Here is a 21,634-nt window from a genome sequence, read left to right as displayed (position 1 = left end):
TTAGAGTGTGAAAGACTGTGTGACTCACCACCATAGTGCCACGCCTCAAGCATTCCAGGAATTAAATTGTCACACCTATAACATGAAGGCTCTCCTAGTACAGGAGTTGGGACACTGAAGCTCCTAGTATGGCAGTGTGGACACTTACACTTCTACTACCGCAGTTGGGACACCGACGCTCCGGGGGTGCCAGTTGGGACACCGACGCTCTGGGGGCGCCAGTTGGGACACCGACGCTCTGGGGGCAGCAGTTGGGACACCGATGCTCCGGGGGCAGCAGTTGGGACACCGACGCTCCGGGGGCGGCAGGAAGTTTAGGGTGACCAGGGCACTGATCTGGGAGTCTTCACTGACAGCTCAGTGTACCATGGTTGCCATCCACCCAGTTTGGAGCCAGGACTGAGGTGCAGACAACGGACTCCGGGAAATAGCAGTTGGGACAACGACACTCCTGGGACGGCAGTTGGGTCACCGATGTTTCGGGGATGGCAGTTGGGACACTGACGCTCCGGGGGCGGCAGGAAGATCAGGGTGACCAGGGCACTGATCTGGGAGTCTTCACTAACAGCTCCGTGTACCATGGTTGCCATCCACCCAGTTTAGAGCTAGGACTGAGGTGCAGACAACGGACCCCGGGAAATAGCAGTTGGGACACCGACGCTCCTGGGACGGCAGCTGGGTCACCGACGAACCGGGGGCGGCAGGAAGATCAGGGTGACCAGGGCACTGATCTGGGAGTCTTCACTAACAGCTCCGTGTACCATGGTTGCCATCCACCCAGTTTAGAGCTAGGACTGAGGTGCAGACAACGGACCCCGGGAAATAGCAGTTGGGACACCGACGCTCCTGGGACGGCAGCTGGGTCACCGACGAACCGGGGGCGGCAGGAAGATCAGGGCACTGATCTGGGAGTCTTCACTGACAGCTCCGTATACCATGGTTGCCATCCACCCAGTTTAGAGCAACGACTGAGGTGCAGACAATGGATCCCGGGAAATAGCAGTTGGGACACCGACGCTCCTGGGATGGCAGTTGGGACACCGACGCTCCTGGGACGGCAGTTGGGGCACTGACGCTCCTGGGACGGCAGTTGGGGCACTGACGCTCCTGGGACGGCAGTTGGGACACCGACGCTCCGGGGGCGGCAGTTGGGTCACCGACGTTTCGGGGTTGGCAGTTGGGACACTGACGCTCCAGGGGTGGCAGGAAGATCAGGGTGACCAGGGCACTGACCTGGGAGTCTTCACTGACAGCTCCGTGTACCATGGTTGCCATCCACCCAGTTTAGAGCCAGGACTGAGGTGTAGACAACGGATCCCCGGAATTAGAGGGGAATCATGAGACTATCTCACAGAGTGAAAAAAGGAACGCACGACGCTGCAAATAGTCACACTCTCGCACCAATCCTCAGCCATGCCCTTAACAAAAATGGCCGCCACAGAGATCATTAATGTGACATCACGCCGTGCAGTCCCGCCTTATTCCGGTCTGAGTTCTGACAGTGTGGACAAGTGCTGGGTAAGTGGTGTGCAGGATCTGATGTCACTTTATAGTGAACCCTGTAATTGTGTGCTCGGGTTTATCACCTGAGCCGTGTATACATGAGAGACAGTCCTACTGGGAGATTACCGATCCCTCCATGTTCTAGAACGGCGCTACATACTCTGCACTGCAGCTGAGGTGAATACTGGATTGTGGGGGCTGACATTACCCCTGGGCTCTATGAAGAGGCCACAACTGCCACCTCTTCTGTGTTCTCTCTGTATTGTACTGGAAGTATGGCATTGGCTTCTATACCCAGTATAATGTCCTATATACCCAGTATAATATCCTCTATATACCCAGTATAATGTCCTATATACCCAGTATAATATCCTCTATATACCAGTATAATGTCCTCTATATACCAGTATAATATCCTCTATATACCAGTATAATGTCCTCTATATACCCAGTATAATGTCCTCTATATACCAGTATAATGTCCTCTATATACCAGTATAATGTCCTCTATATACCCAGTATAATGTCCTCTATATACCAGTATAATATCCTCTATATACCCAGTATAATGTCCTATATACCCAGTATAATATCCTCTATATACCAGTATAATGTCCTCTATATACCAGTATAATATCCTCTATATACCCAGTATAATGTCCTCTATATACCCAGTATAATGTCCTCTATATACCAGTATAATGTCCTATATACCAGTATAATGTCCTATATACCCAGTATAATATCCTCTATATACCCAGTATAATATCCTCTATATACCCAGTATAATATCCTCTATATACCAGTATAATGTCCTCTATATACCAGTATAATATCCTCTATATACCCAGTATAATGTCCTCTATATACCCAGTATAATGTCCTCTATATACCAGTATAATGTCCTATATACCCAGTATAATATCCTCTATATACCCAGTATAATATCCTCTATATACCCAGTATAATATCCTCTATATACCAGTATAATATCCTCTATATACCAGTATAATGTCCTCTATATACCAGTATAATGTCCTATATACCCAGTATAATATCCTCTATATACCCAGTATAATATCCTCTATATACCCAGTATAATATCCTCTATATACCCAGTATAATATCCTCTATATACCCAGTATAATATCCTCTATATACCCAGTATAATATCCTCTATATACCCAGTATAATATCCTCTATATACCAGTATAATATCCTCTATATACCAGTATAATATCCTCTATATACCCAGTATAATGTCCTCTATATACCCAGTATAATGTCCTCTATATACCCAGTATAATGTCCTCTATATACCCAGTATAATGTCCTCTATATACCCAGTATAATGTCCTCTATATACCCAGTATAATGTCCTCTATATACCCAGTATAATGTCCTCTATATACCAGTATAATGTCCTCTATATACCAGTATAATGTCCTCTATATACCCAGTATAATGTCCTCTATATACCAGTATAATGTCCTCTATATACCCAGTATAATGTCCTATATACCCAGTATAATATCCTCTATATACCCAGTATAATATCCTCTATATACCCAGTATAATATCCTCTATATACCCAGTATAATATCCTCTATATACCCAGTATAATATCCTCTATATACCCAGTATAATATCCTCTATATACCCAGTATAATATCCTCTATATACCAGTATAATATCCTCTATATACCAGTATAATATCCTCTATATACCCAGTATAATGTCCTCTATATACCAGTATAATGTCCTCTATATACCAGTATAATGTCCTCTATATACCAGTATAATGTCCTATATACCCAGTATAATATCCTCTATATACCCAGTATAATGTCCTCTATATACCCAGTATAATATCCTCTATATACCAGTATAATGTCCTCTATATACCAGTATAATGTCCTATATACCCAGTATAATATCCTCTATATACCCAGTATAATATCCTCTATATACCCAGTATAATATCCTCTATATACCCAGTATAATATCCTCTATATACCCAGTATAATATCCTCTATATACCCAGTATAATGTCCTCTATATACCCAGTATAATGTCCTCTATATACCCAGTATAATGTCCTCTATATACCCAGTATAATGTCCTCTATATACCCAGTATAATGTCCTCTATATACCCAGTATAATGTCCTCTATATACCCAGTATAATGTCCTCTATATACCAGTATAATATCCTCTATATACCCAGTATAATGTCCTCTATATACCCAGTATAATGTCCTCTATATACCCAGTATAATGTCCTCTATATACCCAGTATAATGTCCTCTATATACCCAGTATAATGTCCTCTATATACCCAGTATAATGTCCTCTATATACCCAGTATAATGTCCTCTATATACCCAGTATAATGTCCTCTATATACCCAGTATAATGTCCTCTATATACCAGTATAATGTCCTCTATATACCAGTATAATGTCCTCTATATACCAGTATAATGTCCTCTATATACCCAGTATAATGTCCTCTATATACCAGTATAATGTCCTCTATATACCAGTATAATGTCCTCTATATACCAGTATAATGTCCTCTATATACCCAGTATAATGTCCTCCGTATACCCAGTATAATGTCCTCCGTATACCCAGTATAATGTCCTCCGTATACCCAGTATAATGTCCTCCGTATACCCAGTATAATGTCCTCCGTATACCCAGTATAATGACCTCCGTATACCCAGTATAATGACCTCCGTATACCCAGTATAATGACCTCCGTATACCCAGTATAATGACCTCTGTATACCAGTATAATCGGCTCCATTCACTAAAGCATATTTCATGAGGTATTTAGGTGATCTGACACATTTGTCCCAAATATCTCGTGAGGTATTGTAAATGTCAATTCACTATCCCTTTATGAAATATTTACCTCAAAAAGCAAAAACTATCAGTAAATACCTCATACAATGACATTAAAGTCATTTCAGTAAGGTTCCATTCACACTTGTGCGACTTGTCATGCAACTTGACAATTTGCAGCCCATTCTTTTCAATGGCACCCGTTCAAATTGGTGCAACTTAAAGCTGCAGCAATTTTGAAAAGGTGCCTGCACTACTTTGGTGCGACTTTGGGCCAGAGAATGTAAAGTTGGATCAAAGTCATTTGGCTCTGGAGTTGCACTAATCTGAATGGAGACTAAAGGAAATGAATGAATGCATGAGTTAAATAAGCAGTGGTCCAAACATGCTGTATTAAAAGTGGTAGTAAATTGCAGCTTTAAAAAAAAAAAAAAATCCCCTGCAAGGCAATTGCATAATGTGCTAGTGTGCATTACATACTAGCACATTATGAAACACTTACCTTAGAATGAAGCAATCCAGGGTGTGCCATCACTTCTGACAGGGCTTCCATCTTCACCAGGCGTTCCTTCTAGGGCCATGGGCTGTGGCAGCTTGAATGGCTGAGCTGCAATGACGTCATAGGCCATGCATAGTGCTCTGAAAGAACAGCACGGGTATGCCGTTCCTGCAGATGCCAAAAACCGTGAATATCTCCCACACGGTGCACGTGTGGGAGATTCATTTTACCTGCAAGTGAGCTTTATTATAAGATTACCTGTAGGTAAAAATCCTATAGCAAACGTTACTACTGCTTTAAGGAATGTAAAAATATAATAGCCAATCTGCAGTTGTCTCTACCTTTTTGGATCAGTTCTTTCAACAGTAATGCATAGAAACCTAAATATGGAAAAACACAGAATCATTGGGGTTGATTTACTAAAGGCAAATAGGATGTGCATTTTGCTGGTTGCTGCAGAGCTTAGGAAATGAGTTAAAACTTCACTTTACAAAGAATACATAATCACATGCAAGGAAAATGTAAAAACTACTATAAGGCTACGTTCACACTAGCTCTGTCAGCAGGTGTCAGACAGGCGTTTGGGAAGCGTTTTGAACACTTCTCAAACGCCTCTGAAAATTCTGCAAATGGCAGCACACAGTGCTGTTCACACGGAAGCGTTAGCGTCGTGGCTGAACGGACGCCTGTGGTTGAGTCAGGAGGAGTTGAAGTTTCCCATTCAAGTCTATGGTGCCGCTCCACAAACGCCTAGCGGCGTTTGCGGTGTGATTGCGACGTGGTTGGTAGGAGTTTGCGGAGCGTTAATACCATTTAAACTTCATTATAGGCGTTTGTGGTCCGGTTTAAACGCTTGGCAAACGCCTACCAACTGCCGCAAAACCGCATATAGTTTTTGGAGCGTTTGAGGAGCGTTAAAAACTCTTCACAAACGCCTGTCTAACGCCTGTCAAATGCTATAGCGGCATTTAGCAAGAGTTAGAAATAAAGTCAAGTGTGAACGAGCCCTTACTTGCATATGACCGGATGATGGAACTCAGCAGAGCTCCCCCTCATGTACTTATCTCTGAAGCAACTTCACTTGCAATGTGTTCAGTCTGTGTGCCTTTAGTAAATCCACCTCATTATATGTAGTAAAATCTATTTTCTCCTGTCATTTCGACAGATTTTCTGAGTCTTTGTTTTTGTGAATATAAAAGCATATATATCATTTGCTGCAAAAACCTCCCAATACTGCAAACCTAGATATACCAGCATATCACAATGGTCCAATCTGATCCCTTGTTACAACATATGTCATATGTAGTGGGAACACTTTATTTTTTCACAGTTATTTTTCGAGATATCTTTGGTGAAAATTTTCACAGGGCAGAATAGGATTAGGAATAAACATGTATTCTTATAAAGGTGTGGAATCTGAATTGTTAGGAGGAGGGTGTCATCAATTTGAAGGTTTGACAGATGGATTCCAGAGTAGCACTTTTAAGAACATCAGAGAACGACGATGGCTATTCTCTAACAAGGCAAAACAGACCTGTCCAAAGATATAGCAATGACTTCCAAATTATCACAGCAAAAATGACTTTAAAGCGGAGTTCCACCCAACAATGGAAGCTCCATTTATTTGCCTCCTCCCCCCCTCCACTGCCATATTTGGCACCTTTTGAGAGGGGGGGGGGGCGCGGGAGCGGGTACCTGTGTGGCATGCATAGCACAGCCATGCACAGCAGTGTGCTTACAGTGAAGCACAAACACACACACCCACAGTAAAACGCACACAGTTAACCCTTTGATTGCCCCACATGTTAACCCTTTCCTGCCCAGTGCCATTAGTACAGTGTCAGTTCTTTTTATTAGCACTGATCACTGTAATTGGTGTCACTGAGGGTGTCCAAGTCAGTTCCCCCCAGTGTCAGAATGCTTGCCATAGTCCCGCTATAAGTCGCTGATTGCCACCATTACTAGTAAAAATACAAAATAAAAAACAAAATCCCAGTATATATACCACCATTTGTAAACGCTATAAATTTCACATAAACCAATTAATTTACACTTATTGGGATTTTGTTTAGCAAAGACATGTAGCAGAATACATTTTGGCCTAAATTTATGACTGAATGTTTTTTTTCATTTTTTTAATTACACATATTTAATAGCAAATAGTCAAAAATATTGTTTTTTTTTTCTCAAAATTGTCGGTCTTTTTTTTTTTTCTTCTTATAGCGCAAACAATAAAAAACACACAGGCGATCGAAAGAAAGCTCTATTCGTGATAAAAAAGGATGTAAATTTAATTTGGGTGCAGCGTTGCATGACCACTCAATTGTCAGTTAAAGTAACGCAGCGCTGTAACGCAAAAAATGGCCTGGTCAGGAAGGGGTGGGGGGTGGGGGAATCCTCTGGAGGGCAAGTGGTTAAGCACAATTTGAACCCAGTACCAGTGTAATATCTTCTATATCACAGTGCCATGCTATGTCTTCTATAACACAGCACCAGTGTTCTGTTTCAAGGGCCACTTTATTCATTGACATACTTCCTTTTGGGCAACTTCATACTGCCCTGCTGTGCTTTGGACAAAGTGCAGCTAACCTATGGGTTTTTATTATGTCCTATGGTTTTTGGTGCCGTTTTAGAAAGTGCAACAAAACCTCTGCTTGTATGTACGGTACATTCGATGACTTGACAAATATTGTACAAAAGTACCGTACTTCATTAATTTGTTTTCTTCCAACATTCGATTTTGGAATAAATGTCATTTTTTCTTATTGAATAATGAAGCAGTCTATTTAGGGCCAGATGGACCAAGGTGTATGGGTGGCTTCACTCTTCTCTGCTGCACTTTGGCTAAAGCTCAGCTATCCCACGGTTTTCATGCAGGTTAGCTGCTCTTTCCCATAGACTTCTATTATGTCCTGCGGTTTTGGTGTGTTTTCAGAAAGTGCAGCAAAACTTCAGCCAGCACTTGGCTATAGAGGACATTATACTCATACTAAGGCAAAGAAAAACCTTGCAGATAGAAGACTGAGTCCGAGTTCACATATATGCGGTACATCGCATGTGATTCGCACAGGAACCGCATCGAATTCTTGTGCATACCACATGTGATTTGTGTGCAGTGTGATTGGAGCCATACATTTTGTATGGCTCTAATCGCACCGCACCCACACCAAAAAGGCGCAGGACTCTTTTTCTGGTCCGCACTAGAATCGGATCACATGGGTGTTCACACCTATGCGATCCAATTCTGCACATCGCACCTCGTTTTGCAGACTGATTTCGGGGTGTTGTTAACATACACACCCGCAGCGGTGCGCATGAACGGGGTGCGATTCTGATGCGCTGTGAAATTCTCGCAGAAAACGCTGCGAATTCCGGACCGCATCAATGTGAACCCAGGCTTTGAAAAGCCGTCTAACCGTACTGTCATCCCTACACTGAGAGAAAAGAAAGCAACCTGGATTTGAAATCCCCAGCTATTCCTTCTGTGACAGTATGGGATCGGTACAGGGAGGTTTTCCACACCACTTCTGTGTGAATTCTGGCTATGACAAGCCTGGGTTCACACAGGAGCAGTGGGGAAACCACATACAATTTGGACAGGAATTGCACTCCTGTTCAAATTGCATGCTATTCTTTGCCTTGCAGTTTGCACTCATACATTTTGTATTGACACAAATCGCATCGCTGTGTATGGCCCTGTCTGTACTACAGTATGTGGTCACTGTGACCAATCACATAGATCAACACAATAGTACACAATGAATGGAAGTCATCCATTGTGTACAATTGTCATGTGATCTGCTGTGATTAGTCACAGCAGTCACATGGTACTGGCAGCGGCCCAGTACACTGATCTGTCATCTGCTGTGTCCAGTGGACATGGGGGGTGACAGATCATGTTGCAGCGCGATCCTGGAAGGACATCATATGACGTCCACCCAGGATAACAGTGCTCCCGCCCCCCTGACATATTACAATATCCCAGGCTGGAAGGGGCTGAGCACAGCTCTATGCATTAGCATGCCTCCTTTAGACCTTGGTCAGTCCGATTGCTATTGTCACCTGCAGAACAAACACCCCCAACAGACTGCTTAACTCTCCAGTAAGACACAGCAGTTTAATCCAATGTAGTTTTACTGTCAAGTCCTCATGCACACCAGGCAGAAAAAACGTCTCTTTTATAGGCATTTATTTTTTTTCTTAGCCTGTAAACACTCCTGTATGTACACATAGACGTTTACAGGCATTTTAGAAGAGGAGGGTTTACAGACTGAAAGAAAAAAATCACCACCCAGCCCATTCATGAGAGGAGTGTTTGGGCAGAAGAAATGCACAAATGTTAACGCTAGATGTGTTTAGGTGAGTGTGTGCGTTAATACATTCTAATGGCCAGAATAAATAAATCCTGCCAATGGAATGCATTATTGTCAAAAGGCTTTTATTACATTTTTTCGAGCTGCTTTTCTCCTGCCAGGAGAAAAAATGTTTAGAGGAGTTGAGCAAACACTCAGTGTGCATGAGGCCTATAATGCAGTACATGGGATGTTCATCGCTTGTTCAAAGTGTAAGGAGGCAGTGATCTCAGGCTTATGCCTGTTATGTAGGCAAGCAACTCACTCAGGAGACATGGGGAAGAAATAAGGGAGTCTATCTAAAGCAATAAACTCACTAGCCCAGCAGACAGGAGCTGGGTTATAGCGTTCTCAAATACAGCGATGGCAGGTTGTATTAACACTGAATTGGCATTAGATGTCAGCACCTACACATGAAAAAATCTGCAAACCCAACATTACATATTCCTGATATGTTCCTGCTGTACCATGTACTTGTATGAAAAAGTATCCTGTTCTCTTTGTATTGCTTCCTTTATGTGAAAACCCTGGTGTTCCTGTCAGCTCCTTCTTTTCTATTAAAAATTGACTACACTCTGTGTAGCGATGCTGGAACTCAGCCTGCTCTCCTCCAATAATCAGACTTGTTCCGGCCTTCCCCCCTCTGCACAGCTATTCACTAGGAAGTTCAGTGTTATGCTATTTCTCCTCCCTTGCCTCTCTATGCAGTTAGCTGCATAGAGAGGCGAGGGAGGAGAAATAGCAGTACACTGAACTTCCCAGAACAGAGGGTATGTGATCACTTACAAAAATGGGGAAAATGTATTTATAATGTTCTTTATATGCATACATAAATATTTTGCCTTTCATTTCAATTTAAACCACTTCAAGACCAAGCACTTTCTCCCCCTTCCTGCCCAGACCTATTTTCAGCGCTATCACACTTTAAATGACAATTACTCATTCATGCAACACTGTACCCAATTGAAATTTATATATATATTTTTTTCAATCAAATAGAGCTTTCTTTTGGTGGTACTTAACCACTTCTGGGTTTTTAATTTTTTGGGTTATTTAAATGAAAAATACCAAAAAGTTTATAAAACAAACACTTTTTTTTTTAGTTTCTGTTATAAAATTTCTCAGTGAAATAATTCTTTCTCCATAAATTTAGACCAAAATGTATTCCACTACATTTCTTTGGTAAAAATAACCCAAATCAGTGTATATTATTTAGTCTGCATGAACGTTAGTCTTCAAAGTGTGTGTGTGTATTATATATATATTTGAACATCGATCAATCCTAATGTATGGATTCTCATTTCTTGAGGCCCTAAAATGCCAGGACAGTAGAAATACCCCCCAAATGACCCTTTTTGGAAATTAGACAGTCCAGTGTATTTAATGAGAAGCATGTAAAGTTTTTTAAGTTGACATTTTTTGTCATATTTTTATGAATGGCATAAATTTATAGCTAGTGTGTACTATTGTGAGAGCTGTGATTGGCCGTATCCGTACCATGTGATCACTGTGACCATTCACAGATCACAACAGTACACAATGAATGGCTATGAATAAAAGCCATTCATTGTGTACATTTGACATGTGATCTCTGACTGGTCGAAGCGGTCACATGGTACCGGCCCGATTACACTGATCTGTCATCTGCTGTGTCCACTGGGTGACAGATCGAGCTATGGTGGCTAGAGAGTGCAGGATGGGAGAGCACCTGCTTGGCTGTCATTTGTCTAGAGGCCAGTTGAGAACTGTATGCTTTTAGAAGGCAGGTGTTTACATCTAATTTAAGGCATGCATAATAATTATGGACACACAATACATGTTCCAGCACAGCCAGTGTAAGGTCTTCTATTACACTTCTATAGTCTAGTGCCAGTATAAAAATTAACCCCATCTTTTGCACTGTATTTAGGGTGTAGCAAGTAACATGGTGCAAATGGAGCCCTTCACCTTGAAATTACCCCTGCAACAGCGTATGAGGGTTTTTCTCGCCTGCGGTCGCTGTCGGCCATGTGACAGCTGCATGGATCTCTAACTGCACAGCCGTGTCATTCATTCACAGAGATTTGAGAATGATTGAATTACAGCAGGGCTCAAAACTTCAAGTTCTGAGCTACTAGCCAGGCCTTAAGAGTTACTTGCCTCAAGCTGCCCCACCCAATCCCTACCATGCCCCACCTCTAAACACACCCTCATAAATTGTATAATGAAATGACGCTTAAATGTTTAATGGAGAACAAAGTCACAAAAATAAATATTAACAACAAGCTTAACAATAGTAACATGAAGCAATGTAAAAATAAAAGGAAAATAAGTGTGCCGATCAGGTGTCCCCCTTTACATCAGGTGTCCCCATCAGAGACCCCCTTTACATCAGGTGTCCCCATCAGATCCCCCGTTTACATCAGGTGTCCCCATCAGATCCCCCGTTTACATCAGGTGTCCCCATCAGAGACCCCCTTTACATCAGGTGTCCCCATCAGAGACCCCCTTTACATCAGGTGTCCACATCAGATCCCTCGTTTACATCAGGTGTCCTCATCAGAGTCCCCCTTTACATCAGGTGTCCCCATCACAGTGCCCCCTTACATCAGTTGTAAGCCCACTTCCCTTCCTTTTTGTACTCACAGACTTTTAAAATTTAAAACTTTGTTATGTTTTTGAGGTGTGGGATATCAGCACCCCCCAATAGATCAGAGTCCCCTTATATAAGCAAACCCCCTTAGAGACCAACCGGTGGTCTCAAGGTGGGGGGGGGGGGGGTCGCTGATATAAAGAGACTTTGATCTAATGGTGGTCTGTAAGGTGGGTGCAGATATAAGGTGACTCTGATATAATGGGGGTCTATAATGGCGGGTGCTGACAGCTGATCTAATGGTTGGTCAGCAACCATTATATTAGCATAAACATTCCCTATTAGAACCCCCCCCCCATTATATCAGTCACCTTATATCAGCACCCACTTTACAGACCCCCATTAGCTCACAGTCCCCTTATATTAGTGCCCCTATCCCCCCATTGCCTTAGAGACCTCCATTAGAGAGAGACCCCCCCCCCCCCTTATATCAGTGCCACCGATCCTCTATGACTTCTGTTGGATGTCTCTGAATAATGCCTAACAGACAGGAGGGACAGAGGTTCTGGTGGAGCCGCTGCAGGCAAGAGAGCACTCAGCCGTGTGTGGGAGTCAGAGTTAGGGGGCGGAGCTGGGAATGGTGGACAATCCCATAAGTGCACAGCATCCGGGCTAAAGCATCATTGGTTTCTAGGACACCGGGGGAGAAGGCAGAGAGGACACAGGACAGGCAGGCGCAGCCAACAGGAATCGCTTTGACGCTATGATACCCCCACTGAGTTCCCACACTGGCTGGCTGCATCCCGAGGACTGATTTCAGGTGAACAAAAATCCAGGTCAATCCCATACAGGTGGCAGCCCTAGATGCAGTGCCTGGTACACACTATCTCCCATGTTATTTACACTTGCCAAATACGAGTAGGCGAGTGGAAATTTTGAGCCTCAAACTACAGTAAATGTTCTATCTGCCACCATAGCATACAAACTTGTAGTTCTCAGTGGAACAGGGGTGTGATCTGTGAATGATCATCAAGAAGAACCTGCTCCATATTTAGTACCTTCGTCAATCTGGAGAGAGGGTAGTGTTCGGCATCATGCACACTGGGCATTTAGCCCTCTGCTTAGATTCTGGTGTTTTTATGCAGGTGGAAGGCACAGGCGCTCTGTCCAGCCCTGCAGCCAGCACCCTATAAGTCTATGACAAGAAAAAAAGTGAACTAATGCAGCCACCACATGTAGGTTTTGATTTGTAAGCTGCCATTTTTTACATATATTACATTTTTCCTGTGGGGTTTAGATATGCTTTAATCAGGCTACAGTGGCTGCTGCAGATGGAAATGCTGTCTTTAACAGTGCTTTCAGAATCTGCATAGAAGAAATGATCCTCAAAGAAATAACTTGTTCCACAGATGGAATTCTTGGTGTGTTTCATCAAAAATATACTCAAAAAGTAATGATTTACTTTCCTTTTGACTTGAATTTCACGTGAGAAGTTGCAATGCACTTCTGGACATAACTTTGCCTAGACACCCTGTTCTTGTTGCCCCATAGCTGGATTTATACAGTGTGAGATCATCTAAAGTGGTGGTCAGCAACTGGTTTATCACAATCAATCTGTCAATCATGGACATCTGACAGACTGGGACCCTACCATGTCAGCTGCCAGCTTCTGACTCCGGCCACAATCTCCAAGATCTTAGATTAGAATGCCATTGCAGAGCCGAGGAAGTTGTAGGCCTCTCCCTGGCTCTGACTTGTCTTATGACGTAGCTAGCTTCTTGGATCCAATCTGGTTAACCTGCATGGTTTTATTTTGTCTTAGTTTAGGTGCTAGTGCTTCAATAGCAATTGCAACATACGTATGTATTTTTCCTTTGTTTGTTTTATTCAGTTTATTTACTGATTATAAAGTCATACGTTTTTTTTTCTTGCAGGTTTCAAGGCTGTAAAATGACCTTTCAGTGGACGGCAGTGGCTTCCTTTCTTTATGGCGAAATAGTAGTTCTATTAATCCTTTGTATCCCATTTGTTTCTCCATTAAGGTACTGCATCAGAAGATTTTTTTTTTTTTTTTTTTTGCATGGCTGGCCTGTCATTGTAAGCCAAATAAATGTTTTTTGTGACTAAAAATATTTTGTAAGTGCTTAACATTAATGCATATTTATTAGTATCAGGCATTATTCACTCAGGTGCACAGACCTGCACTCCCATGCAGAAAACCATGTTTCTCTGCCCAGGAGGCCCAGATGGGCTGTGCAACCGGTTAAAATCATGACAGGCAGATTGCTTCACGAATCTTCACTGATCTCCACCCACATCCCTGCTTATACTTCTGTGTGGGACTGATGCACAGCTCTGAATTTAGCTGGTCTGTTTTCTGAGCTTTGCCTTGTTCCTGCACAGATGTATAAGCAGGGATGCATGGGAATATCTGTGCAACCATCTGCCTGTCATTGATTTTAACAGGCTGGCTGATCTCTGCTGCACAGACCATCTGTGACTCTTGGGTGCCCTCTGTGCAGGTGTACAGTTCTGTGTGAATGAGACCTTAATGTTAAATACCAATATTTTTTCCAAAGGCACCAAGACAAAGATTTTGAAACCTATATGGTAGATACGTACCTGTTTTGTTTTGTAGATATTAGATAGGCGAATCCAGGGCATTTAGGCAGATTTTCCACAGTTGAGTGTGAGTCTCCATTACTCTAATCTGTTCAGCCCAGTTTTCAGGTAGCAAACACCGCATCCCTGGCATCCCATTAGGCAAGCAATTCTCCTGAAGATGAAACTTCCAGTACAGTAAGCTTAAGAACAATGTCAGGCATGCCATATTCCATGAAACAGGCTGTCTGTAAATTGACTCCAAACGCTGTATATACATGTAAAAAAACTGGAGCCATTCCAGGCAAAATGATAAATCATTATGCAAAAGGGTAATACAGTCTAAAAAGTTTATATTCATTGAAGCGCAACCTGTTGTTATAGAATGTATTTATTTTTATTTATTTACATACAGTAGTTTATTTCTGAATGATAAAGGGGTATGCCTAATCAAAGCACATTGAAGTTTGGAGGTATGAGTGAGTAGGGTGTCAAGGAAGCTTGATGATTATCTATAGCCTGTGGAATCACAAGCTCAGAATTACATGTTCCCAGTGCACAAAAGGATTTATACAGTGTTGCAGCTTGGATTATCAATGGAATACCAGGTTTGAAAATATAGTTTTTATTCTCTGTATATTTGTGTATTTGTACAGAGCATTTCATGTAGCAAAGAAGTAATGTGACCACAGGCAGCCTAGGATATTTTTGGAACAACGTGGTTCCTTTTGAAGCTGTCAGCATGTACTATAACAGTTCCTCTACTATGGCTCAACAGTACAGGGATTTTCTCTCTTTTTAATTATTTTTTTTAAATAGTATAAATATAATTCAAATAAAATAGTAAATTAAAATTGAGATGGATCCTTAAGCAAGGATTCTTGGCAGGCAATTTTGATAACTGTCAAGCTCTTCCCAAACACTGGGGATCTATGCATGTGGTGGGCGGGATTTGTGGTGCAGAAGACCAAATATTAGATTCAGTACCCAAGGCATGGCTAGGTGTTCAATTTCATTTATTTCCATGGGATATTTTTTTCAGCGTGCATTAAGGCCTGATTCACACTAGTGCGATTTCAAATGCTATTCGAGTTGCACCGAATCGCACAACAAGGTAAATCACATTGTTTTCAAAGGTGTCCATTCACAGCAATGTGACTTGGCACACAGCAATGTTAGAAAAGATACCTTTACTACTGTGGTGTGATTCCAGTGCAATTTTGGCCCCATAGAATATACAGATCTTTTCAAAGTTGTACCCAAGTAGCACTACATAAGTGCACAGCAACAGAGGCAAGTAACTAGAAGTCAAATCCCACCTTGAACATGTATGCTCTTAAAAGAATAGGGATGAAACTGTTATGCAATAAGGCCCCTTGTACACGTGTGTCACAATATGCTGATGTTTACTCAGGAACTTGTGACGCCCATGTGCAAGGGGCCAAAATCCATTTTTTGTAAAGACCTGAGTAATGTTGAGTTTAGGCGAGTAAAGGTGTGTGAGCGTATAGATGAGTAAAATTCTTCTTCAATGCCATTATTGTAATATACTCATACTCCCATAAACGAGTAAACACGCAAGTAAATTACTGCACTCAAATGAAAAATGTTCTATTCTTGTTTTACTGCTCTGTACTCAATGTTGTATTACTGATCTTTAATCAGCTGTGTGCAATGTCCCATAGACAATAATTCATACAATTTCAGATCAATAAAAAACTCCCATGTGCAACAAGCCTAAGATAGAACATCTGCACTGAGAGGTGAATGGAAGATGTCATCACTGACGTTTTTCTAGCTTCAATACCTTCAGTTACTGACCTAGAAAAGGCACAGTTCCTCCATAGTCTTGACCAAAGGGTTTACAGAGCTACCTACAGGAGTAGTACACCATGCAGAAAAAGAATGCAGCAGCACCACCTTTGGGTAGTTGTAGCTGTTGTAAACCCTCTCTCTGCTATTTGCAGCCCAGTTCTTTCTGCCTAGTATAGGCGTTAGGACCTAGATCACTGCCAGGACCTGTGGTTCCTTCGTTTTATTTTCATTTTCTTTTTCCTGAAATTTTTTTTGCCTGTGTAGATCTTCAATCAACAGCCAGGCATAACATCAGGCTGGATAATCTAGATCCAGTAGTCACCCCGGCCTATCCAACAAGCACATGGAGATGTTTAGCTACACGCTGAGTTGGAAGCAACAGCACCATCCTGGAATGGGGTGGCTAACAAGTTAAACATTTTTTGAGGGCACATATGACTGGGCACCTGACATCTATTTCAGTGTCATCCTGATTGACAGCCCCCAGATGAGGGTCCAGGCTTATGCCATTACTGTTAGACTCCTCCCTTCCCCATCACTGCACACCCTACCGGGCGATTAGTGCTTCCTGGGTGTTTCTGACATTAGGCGTCTGTGTCTCAGATTTGAAAGGCCGCTACCGGATCATCTGAGCGCACCTTTACCAAGTTTTACAAAGTTGACGTTTTGGCAGCTTCAGATGCATGTTTTGGCTGCAAAGTTTTGCAAGTGGCTGTTTGAGGTTCTTTTTTCTTTTTTCTTTTTTTGACCATAAATAATTTTATTTTTCCCAGCCACCTTACACGAATCCATCCAGGAAAGGTTTGATACTCTGTGTGTTATTGGGGGGGAGTTAGCATTCAATAAAACAATCCACCTAGTTTCATTTTGAAGTAGTAATTTGTTCCAATTACCTCCTCTCCCACTGGGATGGAATCTACCACCATGTATATCCATAATGTGGTGTCCCAACAGTAAATCAGGCTTTACAGATTTCATGCTGGAAATATGGTGGTATGCTCGTTTCCAAAATTCAAGTTTTGTTTTTCCAACATAGAAACCCCCTTATTCACAACTCAGTAGGTAGACCACTCCTGCAGTCTTACAATTGGAAAAATGTCGGGGCCTGTACCTGTCACCATTTGGTAGAATTATGTTATTGTCAGTGTTGATATATTGGCAATAGGGACATGCCCCTCATCTAAAAGTGCCCAAGTTTTTACAAGGGTCTTTTTTCGAACATCCTACAAAATCACTATGTACTAGATGATCTGTTAAGTGATTTTGCTTTGCGGTAGGTTATCGTAGGATTTTCTGAAATGTGAGGGCTGAGTGTGGGGTCTAATCGGGAGGCACAGTGGCTTAGTGGTTAGCATGTCTGCCTTTGCAGTAAATGGGTCATGGGTTCGATTCCCGACCATGGCGCCTCCTGCATGGAGTTTTCCCTGTGCTTGCGTGGGTTTCCTCCGGGTACTCCGGTTTCCTCCCACACTCCAAAGACATGCTGGTAGGTTTATTGGATCCTGTCTAAATTGGCCCTAATATGTGTATGTATTAATGGGAGTTAGGGACCTTAGATTGTACACCCCTTGAGGGTTAGGGACTGATGTGAATGTTCAATATATATACATATATATGTGTAAAGCGCTGCGTAAATTGACGGCGCTATATAAGTCCCTGAAATAAATTTAAAAAAAAAATAATTGCAGACGATGCCAATATCTCTGGAAGATTTGTCTGATCTGTTGGTGCTATTTCGTATATCTGGTGATAATGCTTACGCCTCTTGTTTTTTTGAGGGAATGTTTCTTTGAGAACAAAATTTAGCTCGGGCTCTTTTAAATGCTTTTTTTAAGGCATGTGGAAGCCCCTTTGGAGTAGTCTTTCCTTTAATTTAGCTGCTTCTGCTATGCAAATCACTTTCAGTCGAGCAGTTGCGTCTAATGTGTAAGTACTGACTGTACGGATAGATGAAATTAAGGACCGAGGGTGTAAACTCGGAGTATGCAGGATCGTATTACCTGCTGTGGTTTTTCGATAAATGTTGCTCGAAAGATTTGTGTGAAGAACCAGGGTACATACGTTCTAGTGATTTTAAGAGTGCCAGAAAAGTATAGTCCACAAAAATGATGGTGCCAAACAAGCTAGCTACTTTCATAAAATAATCAATCTTTCTGACAAGGTTTGATGTTACACCCATGTTGGGGTGTAATATCAAACATGGTTGCATTACCTAACAACCCACCTTTAGACCGCTCTTGCCCACTTACCTGAATTATGGGGTTCATCATCCTACAGCGTCTGCTTTTTGAAAAAATTGAGTGCAGCTGTGTGTGATTCTGCTTGCATAGCTGCGTCATTCATTCACTGTGATCTGTGAATGGGATGTATGCAGGTTCTAACTGCCATTGTGGCAGAAGGACTCACAAATCTTAATACAGCACAAGTGTGGTGGTATTACTGTACTTTTAGTCCATTGTTTCTTTCCTTTCTTCAGCCACATTATAACATGAGGTCCATACCCCAGTATGAACCTGCGTCTGGGGGAAAACAATGTAGGAGCCAGTGCATTGCACACGCAATGCATTCTCTTGGTTGCAATGCTCTGCAGACTTTAATGCAAAAAGTTCAATAAATGCACATTTTTTTAAATATTAATATGGGTACTTGTATTACATTTTTTACATGTGTTATAAAACATGTGCAGTTTTGTTATTCATTAATCCTTCCTTTTAAATGTATTTTTTTTAAATGCAAGCAGTGTAAGTGCCTGAATTTTGGCTTGGTATCCGCTTCATGCAGTCCCTGCACAGTAAAGCTCAGACTGAGGGAGGATAAAGCAGAATAGGGAGCAACTCAGTTGTGCTGAAGGAGCATGCTGATAGGATGAGAGTGACAGGGAGATGAACTCGTCAGCCTGAGGCATCTCATTTTTACTGTCATTCCACAAGGTGAGGGTGAGGAGGAGACTTGTAAATGCTAATGAACAGGAGAAGAAAAAACTAGATCTCCTGCTCTGGCAGGCCTGTGCTGTGTGGCAGAGCTGTGTAAATCTAAAAACTGGAATGACAGAAATACAGATCCATTGGCACGTAAAGCAGCTCACATAATGTATATGTATTTCATCTATGTATTTAATAGTTTGCCTGAAATTCAGCTTTTAAGCAAGTTTTACCTGTCTGATCTTAACACGATGGCCCCAGAGATAAGTAACGATCTGCTTTTGCGCAATAACGCATTGTATGCCACACAAACAATTTTAAGTCCTATTTCTTGGAAGAAAAAAAAAGTTGCATGTGATAACTTTCTGTTTTGTTTGTTATTTTTATGTGTCATCTGGTACAAACCAGTATGGTCATTCCACCAATAAGTAACATTTTTAGTTAGTGTATTTTGGAGGGTTGAGCCATACCCTCATGTATAGTATAACAGTGAGTTTTTTTTTTCTTCTGCCACCTCTAACTCTGTTCTTTGTGGTTTGGAACTTTTGGGTGTTCTCCACCCTTTTGATGTCTTCAGCTATTTCTTTTGCATTTTATAAAATATGAAATCAATGACATACCCAACAGTGAGTAAGGGAACCCAGTATAATAGCAATTAATTATCCCCATCGCACAAGTGGGTGCAATACTTTGAAGGCTCCTGTTAAAAAAAGAAAAAAGTTGATGAGTAATGCATATTTTTTAACCTGCAAAAAAGTGCGTTTATTTTTTATCATTTAAGATGTAACCGGCTGCAGGATACTGTAGGATAGATCCGAGGAAAAACTTAAAAAGTGAATGGATAATTTAATTTTAAGTAAATTCCACAGGATTTTTAGTAGACTCTGCTTAAAATGTGTTTTAACATTTTACAAACATTTATAACACTAAAAAAGTGTCAAATGTTTTCTGTAGATTATTTTTTATTTTTTTAATTCCCTGCACATAAGGTTTATTAGCTCAGCATGTCCTGTAGAGGTCACACTTCATTTACTGTTTTGTATTCTGAATCTATTCTACATTACCATGGTATTGAGATTTGTGTGTGTGCGTGTGTGAGAGACACAGTATGTGTATAGGTTAAAACAAGAACATTAGAATATGTTACTTTTTTACAATGTATGCTTATGTTACTTTTGTTGTTGTACTCATGTCATGTTTTATTATGTATTTTCCTTCCAGATGGAGAAAGATATTCAGATTTCAGTTATGGAGTAAAGTATCCCCATACTGGAACAAAGCATTTTTATCCATTATAGTTGTGCTGATTGTTCTTTTTCTTGGTAAGTAGGTATATTTCTATATTCATTTTATGTAAAATAAATTTCTTCTATTTTTTTCTGGTTGAAACATATAATCCCAAGATGTGAAACATCAATGTTTTAACATACATACTTCTAATTGTCTAGTTCAAATGATGACAATTATCCAGTAGCATTTTTATTTTTATTGAAAGAGGAAATAAAAAAAAAAAAAAAAAAAAGCAAAAGAAGCAAGCAAGAAAAATTACGATGTGGGTTTATCGTGAACTTCTGCCAATAGAATCTCAGAAGAATGGCATTACCTATTGAATGGAACGGCCCACCCGTTGCTAATTTTTACAGATTACTGGAACTTATTTATTTTATTTATTACAGGTACTTCTATAGCGCCGTCAATTTACATATATATATTGTACATTCACATCAGTCCCTAATCCACAAGGAGCATACAATTTAAGGTTTCTAACTCGCATCCATACATACACATACTAGGGCTGATTTAGACAGGAGCCAGTTAGCCTACCAGCATGTCTTTGGAGTTTAGTAAGAAGCCGGAGTATCTGGAGGAAACCCACGGAGGCACAGGGAGAACAGGCAGGGGTAATGTCATGGTTGGGATTGGAACAGATGACCCTAGTGCTGCTTGGCAGAATTGCAAACCACTAAGCCATTGTGCTCAGAGCTGCAATGCATCTAAGGCCTTGAGAGGAAAGATGGACACTTTTTCTCTTGTTTTATTTTCCATATTACATGCCGGGTCAGGTCTAATAACAAAAAACTTGACACACTGGGGTTTATTTACTAAAGCTGGAGAGTCCAAAATCAGACACCCTTCTGCATAGAAACCAATCAGCTTCCAGGTTTCATTGCCAAAGCTTCATTGAACAAGCTGAGGTTAGAAGCTGATTGGTTTCTATGCAGAAGGGAGTCTGATTTTGGACTCTCCAGCTTTAGTAAATAAACCCCTGTATGTCATATGTTCTCCTAATCTGAAGATTCTGTGCAGCCAGACACCATTCTGCAAGTTGTGAACTTCTTGTTGATGCAACCTGACCTCAGGTCTGGCAGACATCAATGGGGATTTTTTTTACCACAAGGTGTGAACCTGTAGGAGAAGGATGGTCTTTAGAGCTGATTTACACATGTGTGGTGCAGATTGAAGCTCAGATTTGACAGCTAATTAATACAGTAGTTGTTCAGCAATTCAAGTCAGGTTTACATG

The 21,634-nt window shown here is 41.3% G+C and overlaps 1 protein-coding gene across 1 annotated transcript in view; it reads left to right on the top strand.

The window, feature by feature from the left end:
* Window positions 1-1,400: 1,400 nt before the first annotated feature.
* The window catches only part of BCAP29 (B cell receptor associated protein 29), a 76,980-nt gene continuing 56,746 nt past the window's right edge, over window positions 1,401-21,634 (top strand). The window contains exons 1-3 of the mRNA XM_089685231.1: window positions 1,401-1,518; window positions 13,709-13,816; window positions 20,333-20,433. Of these exons, the coding sequence (XP_089541357.1) occupies window positions 13,725-13,816; window positions 20,333-20,433 (193 nt within the window). The 5' untranslated portion in view covers window positions 1,401-1,518; window positions 13,709-13,724. The remainder of the gene's footprint in view (window positions 1,519-13,708; window positions 13,817-20,332; window positions 20,434-21,634) is intronic.

This window comes from Staurois parvus, unplaced genomic scaffold (assembly GCF_062004578.1).
Source record: "Staurois parvus isolate SC_StPar_1 unplaced genomic scaffold, SC_StPar_1.0 ptg000019l, whole genome shotgun sequence".
Lineage (NCBI taxonomy): Eukaryota > Metazoa > Chordata > Amphibia > Anura > Ranidae > Staurois > Staurois parvus.
This window is presented reverse-complemented; position numbering and strand designations above follow the sequence as displayed.